This window comes from Cimex lectularius, unplaced genomic scaffold (assembly GCF_000648675.2).
Source record: "Cimex lectularius strain Harlan isolate CLEC.00 unplaced genomic scaffold, Clec_2.1 scaffold193, whole genome shotgun sequence".
Lineage (NCBI taxonomy): Eukaryota > Metazoa > Arthropoda > Insecta > Hemiptera > Cimicidae > Cimex > Cimex lectularius.
Window position 1 is genome coordinate 426,466 of NW_019392759.1, and position 10,061 is coordinate 436,526.

Sequence of the window (10,061 nt, forward strand, 5' to 3'; positions counted from 1 at the left end):
TAATTTTTGTGGTCCGCTTGACCAATTAATATCTTTCAATTCATTAAGGTTTTTAACTTGAGATAAAAAAGTCAGTGTCACGAGCGGGATTCAAACCCATGATCTTTGGGTAGATACGCTGCTGCTCTACCACTTGAGCTATCGTGACCTCGATCCACTCGGACACTAACTTCCCATCTCAACCGCACCTTTTGAATTTGAATTTTAAAAAATGGCAAAAAAGAGGGAAAATTCAAAAGGTGGGGTTGAGATGGGAAGTTAGTGACCGAGTGGATCGAGGTCACGATAGCTCAAGTGGTAGAGCAGCAGCGTATCTAGCCAATGATCGTGGGTTCGAATGCCACTCATGACACTGACTTTTTTATCTCAACTAAAAACCTTTATTTGTTATAAATATCAATTTGTTCCTTTAAAATAAATAAATTTTTTAGGAAACTAAATATTTTGAATCCGACCAAAATTGAATATTACTACCGATGGCAGGATGAAGGTGGCTGTGAAATTATACCTGGCAAGCCAGGAAGTGAGCCGAAGAGTGGTGAATTTTTTGTCTGTACGACGCCATTTGGTACAATCAAACCAGGGATGAGTGAGGAGATGGAATTCGTTTTTAAAACTATAAAACCTCTATTGTACGAATCTTTATGGAAATTGTCAATTCCTGAATTGTTTTTGGATCATAACATCCTTTTTGTAATTAACGTCTCAAATCCAAATGTGACATTTGAACCGAGTCGATTTGAACTAGAGCCATCAGTATTAGGTATGAATAAATTTTATTCATTATTAAATCCATTATATTTAGTGGTCCGAAAGACCAAATTACTTCTTTCAATTAATCAGTCTTTTCATATAAGGTCTTGGTTGATATGAAAAAGTTAGAGTTACGAGCGGGATTCGAACCCACAACCTTCAGCTAAATACACCGCTGCTCTACCACTTGAGCTATCGTGACTTAGATCCACTTGGACAAAAACTCACCATCTCAATGGCAAAAAGGAGGGAAAATTTGAAAGGTTGTAGGTTTATATCTCAAGTGGTTAGAGCAGTGGCGTATTGAGCTGAAGGTCGTGGGTTCGAATCCCGCTTGTGGCACTAACTTTTTCATTTGAACCAAGACCTTACATAAAAAGATTGGTCATTCATTATATTGGACTTACTACTTAAACCTGATTTTCTTTTCTTTTTGCATAAAGGTTGTTCAACAAGGGGTGAGACTATACTAAAAAATCATGAAGATTATGAAATGAATTATCACTTCTGTCAAGAATCATTCTATACACCTGATGGCCTTCAATCTATCGATGTTAGTCCTACATCTGGTGTCCTTCCGCCCAAAAGTGAAACAATCATAAGGTGATTTAAATTATGTATTTTAAAAATATGTTTCTATAATTGCCAATTCTTGAATTTTCATTTACCTTAAAAGTTCATCATTTTTACAATTTTTTATAAGTAAATACTCTATGAAAATATAAGAATAAACTTGCCAATTTTTTTCCTCCCACATGTTTGCACATATACATTTACATATATAATAAAATTGTTTTCCTTTTTAGCCAAGCATGTTTTTATAACTTACTTTTTGACATTTTAGTTTACATTTTACACCGAAGATAGTTCGTGAAACTTGGTTTACTGCCAAATGTAAAATTGAAAAGATGTACGCGCCTCTAGAGTTCAAAGTTAAGACCCGTTGTTATAAGACAGTTTGCAGCGTCGCTCAAATGGTCAATGGAAAGTCTTTTCCACTCGATCACACGTCAACAAATTTCATAGACACCGGTCGGGTCAGTAACATTGTGCATTATTTAAGTTACATTTAATACATGTGAATTCAATGTAATGATTTTAGCTTACGCAAATGATTCCCTACCATATTTATTTCAAACTGAAAAACTTTGGCATACTGCCATGGTACTACTCATGGAAACTGCCAACTGACGTTTATACACTGGGAAGTCTTCATATTACTTGCAGTTCGATGACGGGATTATTGGTCCAAGGAGCAGAAAAAAATGTCACTATAACAGTGACAGTTAAGTCCAAAAGTAACTTTTCTAAAGTGCCAGTCGGACTAACTGTAAGTAGATTTAAAAAAAAATTAATTAGTAATGTAATTCCATTGTATAATAGGATTTAACATTTAATTTCTCGATGGGTGTCACGGATGAGCGCTCAAACCACTTTAAAATACTTTTTTCATTTTATTTACAATTTAAAAGCCATGGGCTATGTTGGGATTCAAACCCAGAACCACTAACATGGCAAATACTACTCCTCCATGGTCTTTTTATATTTTATTATTATTACTAACAAGTTTACTAGGGAAGAATGAACATCAATCCCACTTTTTTTACATAATGAGCTTGAGTGCTTGTATTATAGTAGAAGTCTAAGAGTATTGATAATCAAATCAACAAAATCAAAAAATCATTTGAGTCCAGAGGATTATGTGTTAGAAGATTCGATATACACTGATGGACAAATGAAAAAAAAATAGGTTTATACTAATTTTTAATTATTTTTATCAGCTTATGCTTAATTATATAATTACTCTATTAATTATAGACAATTTTTTTGAAATGAAAAATTTGTGTCACAGGCGGGATTCGAACCCACGTCTTTCGGCTCACTACGCCGCTGCTCTACCACTCGAGCTACCGTGACTTCCATCGCCCATGCCACAAACTTTTCGTTTCGAATTGGTATAAACAGAGAGTCGAAATGAGAAGTTTGTGGCATGGGCGATTGAAGTCATGGTAGCTCAAGTGGTAGAGAAACGGCGTATTGAGCCGAAAGTCGTGGGTTCGAATCCCGCCTGTGACACAAACTTCATTTAGAAAAAATTGTGTATAATTAATTGAGAAATTTAGGTTTATTCGTATTTTGCATACCAAAAATAGGTTTGGATGTAAAAAAATAAAGCATTTAAAAAGAATATGCTTATTACGTAATTAAAAAAGAGTAAAGAACAAAAAAAAAAATTACAAAACAGAAATGTAAAACAAAATGTTATCCTCTTTAATACTGAGTATGCCCACCTCTGGCACAAATCATGTTCGTTAAACGCCTTTATATTACTTGGAAAAGATTTCCGATAAATTCCTGAAGAATTCTTTCCCATTCATCAAGAACAGTCATTTTCAGTTTTTCTAGGGTGTTAAGACCTGTGTTTTGCCATCATACTCACGATTTAAGTTGGTCCCAAATGTGTTCGATTAGGTTCAAATTTGGACTTCAAGCTGGCCAACCACTCAATTCCAACCTCATTCGGGTTAGACTCAATATGTGCTCTATGGGACCTGGCATTATCCTGCATTAGCCTCCAATCTCTTACCGATGTGGGGTGCAAACGGCACTACATGTTCTTTGATTATGTCTTGTAATACTACTGTGAAATTAGAGATCTTCCTCGCAAAGAACCAATTCGATATAGGCGTTCAAGGAAATGCCACCCAGAACATCAATGGCCCAGCATGGCATGCCACCTGAGGAATCATATACTGGGGCATAAGGCCAACTCTCACCTCCTTTTTTTTCTGTTTCATTGTTCTTGTTTTATTATTAGTTTTTAACACAAGATGTACATAAATAGTATTAGTGATTGTTTTAATTAATTCTGACAAAATGTATTAATGTTGATTATAACACGTTCAATGGTGCAAAAATTTAAATTTTTACTCTCCCTGGTGTCAAATTAAAAAAAAATTATTTTCTTAATTATTATGACCAGCCATCTGGCTGGTCGGAACACTTTGACCCCTGAAGGGCATTGAACATTTTAATGTTATGTAATACCTATAATAATGTGTTGGAAGATTTAATTATTATAAATGATATTCTTAAGCAACTTTTTATTTTAGATTACAAAAGGGCCAGAGTATAAAATCCAATTATCTGGCTCTTCTGTAAAACCGAGTTATGAATTTAGTTTCTACACTCATGATTTTGGGCCTTGCATTGCTCACGAAAAATTTGACTCAAATTTTGAGAGTGTCATTTTGGTTTTGAAAAACCTCGATGAAGAATGTTTAACGTGAGTAATTGCTTAAATTTGCAAGCCTGTAGAAAAATTGTTCTATAACTATGTGGAATTTTGCAGAGTTGAACGGTACACAAATTCTCCAGTAGATTCTGCTTTTGAATTCTGTTTAACAAGCATACAAGTGCATGGAAGAGCTAGTGCAAATATTCTCATCAAGTTTACACCTTTTGAAATTAGAAATTACCAAACGACAATGGTTTTGCTCATGAATGGAGTGTATAGAGAATATATTACTTTATATGGTGAAGGAACAAGTTTCGAGGTGATCTATTTAAATCCATATACCTTGTATAATTCAGTTATTTTATTTGCAATTGTTTTTAAAGGTTTCTGTGGCCAACCGTAGAGACCGAATAATTGATTTCGGAGGAGTGGAAATTGGCAAAGTTGTGGAAAGAGAAGTTGAAATAATCAATCTCGGTTTATCCGCTGTCCATTTCAATATAGCTGGGCCGGTTTCAGAAGTTTTCAGTTTCAGAACAAAAGTTGTGAATTTTCAGTCAATAACGCTTAAGCCAAAAGAAAAATTGCATGTTCTTGCAACATTCTCTCCTAAGACAAGAGGCCTTTCTTATTTTGAAAAGGTTTTTTAATTAATACACTATTAATTTATTAAATTCACTAATTTCGTGGTCTGCTTGACCAATTTATTACAATTAATTAAGGTTTTTTTTTAGTTGAGATAAAAAAGTCAATGGCACGTGCGGGATTCGAACCCACGATCTTCGGCTAGATACGCCGCTGCTCTACCACTTGAGCTATCGTGACCTTGATCCACTCGGACACCAACTTACTATCTCAATCCCACCTTTAAAAAATTCAAAAGGTGGGGTTGAGATAGGAAGTTGGTGTCCGAGTGGATCAAGGTCACGACAGCTCAAGTGGTAGAGCAGCGGCATATCCAGCTGAACATCGTTGGTTCGAATCCCGCTCGTGCCATTGACTTTTTTATCTCAACTAAAAAAAAACCTTAATTAATTGTAATGTATTAATTTATTACATTACCAGAATACATGCTAAATTTATTTTCAGGTTAATGCTTATTGTCAAAGCATAGTTAAGGATCTTTTTATAGTGAAAGGTGTTGGCATTGGTTGGGACATTGCTCTTGATCGTGAACAATTGCCATTTGGTTTAGTCACAATCGGATGCAATATTGTTAAAAAAATTGCACTTGTAAATAATGGTGACTTGGGGACAAGGTAAATTATAAGGTATTGTTTAATAAGCGGTCATTTTAACTGGGGATTTTCCATTAGTTTTAAATGGGATTTTTCCACGGCTGGAGAATATTTTTCGATTCATCCAAGCGAAGGATATTCAAGTCCTGGGACAACTTTGATCCTCGAAGTGGGCTTTTTCCCTATAAAACTAATGAAGACTTGCAGAAGAGAGGTTGGTTTTAATTATTTGATAAATTGGCAAATATTGTGTATTAATGTTTTAGGTGCAATGCCAACTTGGAAATGGGAGTATAGTTAAACTGACCCTCTCAGGAACAAGCATTGAACTTCCGTCTCCAAAAGGAACTATAACTTTCAAGTCCAATGTTAGAAAACCAGAAACTAAATCCATAACAGTCTGTTTCAAGTAAGTCCCCTGTTCTATTGACTTTAGTTAAAATTAAGTACTAATTTTTTTTTTAATGTACGCTAGCTCTTCATATGACACAATAGTTTTAAAACCAGTAGTGAGTGGACTTTACTTTAACTGCCCAGAAAAGTTGGAAATTTTTCCAGAAAGTGAATGTAAAATTGACGTGACATATCACCCAATCTTCAGTACAAAACTAGAACAAAAACATTCCGTAAATATTAACCCTAAAAAAATTAATATTAGTTGTAAGCATGCGATTAAAAATGTATATATTTCAGGGATCACTATTTCTGTCATTCCCAGATGGAAATGTAATTATGTACAATTTAATTGGAACAACTGATCCCCCATTAGCCGAGGCGACGTTAAACTGGAATTGTTTGGCAAAAAAATCATTTGTTGGTTGTATAAATGTGAAAAACTGGCTTCAAGAACCGCAAAAGTATTTTTTTTTATGATTATAATTGTATTTAGTTTATCTTACTACAAAATGAATTATTTGTAATGAAAAGGATGAGGGTGATTATCAGTAAAAAAGATAAGGACCAAGAAGTTACTGCATGTAAAGTCGAAGGGCTTTCTCACATAGACCTTCCATCTGCAGGGACAAGGGAATATCAAATTAAATTTTTTATTTATAAAGAAGGCCAAAGCAAATGGAGAGTAAGCTTGTTGAATATTCTATATATTCTATAAGAGTAAATAATCAGTTTAAACAATTTTAATACTGACTTAGGTGACTTTTACAAATGAAGTGACACAAGAGTACATGTACTTTAAAATTAATTTAATGACAAAAGGCTTCGATAAAAGCAAAGTGCTGGAATTTATCACAGATGTGAGAAAACCAATATTCAAGTCGGTTCCCTTTGCAAATCCACTTGATAGGGAAGTCTTGATCACTTTAAAATCACCAATTAAGTGTCTTCAAGCCAATCCACTATTTCTAGGGCCTAACAGCGAAGTAATAAAAAAAAAACTTAAATTGAAAAACGAAATTGTAAATAAAATTGTAACTGTTATCAGGGATTTATGCAAGTTGAGTTTTCGCCTTTATTTAAAATGGAAGGAGATCTATTGAAGATAGAATTCAACAGCCCAGAATTAGGCAAGTTTCCTTTCTTGGTCCTTCTGACTGCCAATGGGCCGTTGCCGGAGCCAACGACTTATTTAACAGGGGCTATCGGCGAGGTGATACCGTTCGTCCTCAGGCCAAAGCTGATGAACAAAATGGCCTGCAGCTTCAATGCATATGTAAAACTTAATACATTATTTTCTAAACAGGTCTTTTAAAAATGAATATTTCAGTGCAATGATGAGTACATTAAAGTACCAAATGGTACAGTAAAGAAAGATGACACAACAGATAGTGTGGATATAAAGCTATGTTTTGAACCCATGGATGTTGGGAAGTTTAGCACGCAAGTTGAGCTCGTTTCACACGACGCTGGAAGATACTGGTAACAAAAATTTTCAATATATAATTTATCTCACTAGGTCAGTACTATTACTATATATTTAACTTTTGACATTTTTTTCTTTTTATGGATGGTTTGATTTTTCTTTTTTCTGGGCCATAGTGGCAATTTGCCATTTCATGGTTTTTCCATGTATTACTTAAATTAATTTTTGTAATGTTAACACGTAGGTACTTCAAATAAAATGCCTATTATTAAAAAAGTGTTTTGTTTTTGTAAATGAAAAACACGTTAACAGAAATTTATACATGTGACTATGTTGTGTAAGCTTAAAATTATTTTGTTATAGGTATCCAATAGTTGTGAACTGTTTGCCTCCTAGGCCACTAGGGCCTTTTATCATAAAGACAAAACATCATAAAACAATACACTTTAAGAATCCGTTTTTGAAAACAGTAGAATTTTTTTGCTCACCGTCCAGTTCTAAGTTTGAAATTCAGCCGGAATGTTTTGAACTCGAAGCAGGCCAGGTAAAAAATAAAATAAATCTTATACTTTTAAAAGAAAAACTTAAACTGTACAAAAAGTGTTTTTATTGTTTAACAATTTGCAGGAAATCGAATTGAAAGTTGAGTTCAACGACAAGGAAGTAGGCCAGGGGAAAAAGAAGGTCCCGTTGGCAGCTAAGCTCACGATCTTCCCTGACAACACGCACTACAACCACATATATTGGACGTTTTACCTGAAGGGGATCTACACTGCACCGCAATAAAGAAGGTAGATCCCATTCGAACGAGTAATCCATGTGTGATCCATGGTGCTTTTTCCAAAGCGCACACAAGTTTCACACGTCCACGACAGAAAGTCTTTCATGTAGGGGCGCTCACACACATTCTTTTATACATCAACTTCAAAATTCCCTGGTATATAATGCACAGAAATAAAGTGAAATTGACACTAACGATCTTTTGGATTTGATTTTAAAACAATATGTAATCACATGTTTAATGTTGATTAATTTTTGTCTTTATTCTTTTGTTTAAAACTACTTTTTGTTTATTAAAACTGATTCTATTCACAAGCTGTAATCAATATGAAACAGCAAATTTTATAATTTATTTAAAAAATAGTACATATTATGTAATTTTTAAACTTCTTAATAATGATTTAACACTCACACGTACAAAACAAAAAAAAAAGTGCTATATAAATATGCTCAAAGGCAAACAATTCTGCCTATTTGAAGAATTTCTCTTTTAAATTATTTGGAATATTTATCTTAGTTTTTTATATCTTTGTAAAAGCAAGTTCGACATTCCACATGGCCTATGAATGTTCTTTGTGCTACTGCAGTGGGCAAAAATCACTATTCTAATACCTCAGAGCTATAATATTTTAACTGTAGATAAGCCTTTGTACAAAGTTTGCACAGAGCATAGTTAAAAAAAATAAGAAAGAAAATAAAGAAAAAGAAATTAAGAAAAAAAAGAAAAAGAAAGAATGAAAGAAAGAAGAAATAAAGAAAAGAAACTTATAAATAAAATTAAAAGCAAAAATTAACAATATTAATTGTAGGGAGGCCTGGCTAATTCCTATAGTAGAAAAAAAGAAAAAAAGAGGTAGTACTGTACAGTAGCACCATGATATTTATATTTTTATCTTTGACTGATGTGGGCCTGAAGTAGAGAGGAAGCAGGTCATACAATAGAGAAAAGAAAGGGTCAATTAGCCTAATTAGATGGGTTAAAGAAAAGTACAACAAAGAAGATGATGAAGATAGTTTGCTGGCCCTGACTCTACCCACTATGTTCATACTTTCACTGCCGTACCGATAATCTGCAATATGAGAGCATGTTGCTGAAAGAGTCTGCTGAGGAGAGAAGCCAAATAGAACAGGTGCTGTGGTCAATCTGGTATTATTTAATTTTTCGTCTATTTTTAAACGGTTATTTTTCATTTAACAATTTGCTAAAAACTAGAGTGGATTTATAATCTATGTATAATAATATTAAGGTAGTTTTAAGTAGTGTATAAGCAGGTGTGAAGGTGCAATCGGCTGTAGGCTTAGTTGCATACAGAGTTTTGATAAATCGGTGCGGAGAGTGGGGAGACAAGTGCGAATCAGTGCGACGAGTTGACAACGAGTGTGCTGGCCTGCAGAAGCGTTCCTTTCCTTCTGCCCAATTTTTGGCATCTACTCTCCATTGCTTCTTTGAGGCTTTGTACATCTGGGCCAACTCACTTTATGAGTTTCTTCGCGTACCCATTTATTATCTGCGGAACTGAGAGTCAAGAATCTACAAACTTTGTGGATCATCTCTTCATTCCAGCACCCAGCTCCATCTTTTCCATTTCCATCCAGCCTGCAGCATCTTGGACACTAACACTCGGTCAGATTATTCCTTTTTACTGTATATCTATTAGTTATATTAATATCCTCTTTTAGTTTTACATTATTCATTTTATTACCATAATTGACCTGTTTTATTGCATGTAATACTAATTGTTCTCATGTGAATTTATCGTATTTGTTCGTATATGTTTATATATTTTTAATTACAATTTGTATTAACATTATAACTCATTTTATAAACTCAATACTGCTCTCGTTATTAGCTTGAATCAATATTATATTAATATTAATATAATTAGCAAATTATATTAATACGTTTCAGGAATCGGTTTGTTTGAAGACATCATACCCCCATCAGTGTGAGGGGGTCATTCGTGGAAAACCGGTAAAAATACATTAGAGTTGGGGATATCCTAAAACTTGTGGAGCCGTGATTCAAAAAACAGGACTGCTGCTTCGATACTCTGAAGTATGAGTGTCCACAGGAGAGAGAAACCCAAAAGACCAGGACTGCTGCACTGATTCTCTTCAGTTTAATGGCACGACACCGAAAGAAACTGCAGTAGAGAGAAGCTCTAAAGAGCAGGACTTCGGCAGCGATACTTTACAGTATCAGCCACTGAAAGATTCTGCAGGGGAGAGGGAT

General features: G+C 34.2%; 1 protein-coding gene across 1 annotated transcript in view; it reads left to right on the plus strand.

Annotated features, from left to right (window-relative positions):
- The window catches only part of LOC106662511 (hydrocephalus-inducing protein homolog), a 42,803-nt gene extending 34,779 nt beyond the window's left edge, over window positions 1-8,024 (plus strand). Inside the window, exons 65-82 of the mRNA XM_014386663.1 lie at window positions 432-763; window positions 1,197-1,356; window positions 1,598-1,790; window positions 1,856-2,083; window positions 3,867-4,039; window positions 4,106-4,310; window positions 4,375-4,632; window positions 5,081-5,250; window positions 5,308-5,443; window positions 5,496-5,638; window positions 5,705-5,855; window positions 5,923-6,086; window positions 6,157-6,307; window positions 6,381-6,608; window positions 6,671-6,898; window positions 6,953-7,104; window positions 7,412-7,592; window positions 7,676-8,024. Coding sequence (XP_014242149.1) covers window positions 432-763; window positions 1,197-1,356; window positions 1,598-1,790; window positions 1,856-2,083; window positions 3,867-4,039; window positions 4,106-4,310; window positions 4,375-4,632; window positions 5,081-5,250; window positions 5,308-5,443; window positions 5,496-5,638; window positions 5,705-5,855; window positions 5,923-6,086; window positions 6,157-6,307; window positions 6,381-6,608; window positions 6,671-6,898; window positions 6,953-7,104; window positions 7,412-7,592; window positions 7,676-7,834 — 3,412 coding nt within the window. The 3' untranslated portion in view covers window positions 7,835-8,024. The remainder of the gene's footprint in view (window positions 1-431; window positions 764-1,196; window positions 1,357-1,597; window positions 1,791-1,855; window positions 2,084-3,866; window positions 4,040-4,105; window positions 4,311-4,374; window positions 4,633-5,080; window positions 5,251-5,307; window positions 5,444-5,495; window positions 5,639-5,704; window positions 5,856-5,922; window positions 6,087-6,156; window positions 6,308-6,380; window positions 6,609-6,670; window positions 6,899-6,952; window positions 7,105-7,411; window positions 7,593-7,675) is intronic.
- The last annotated feature ends 2,037 nt before the right edge of the window (window positions 8,025-10,061 follow it).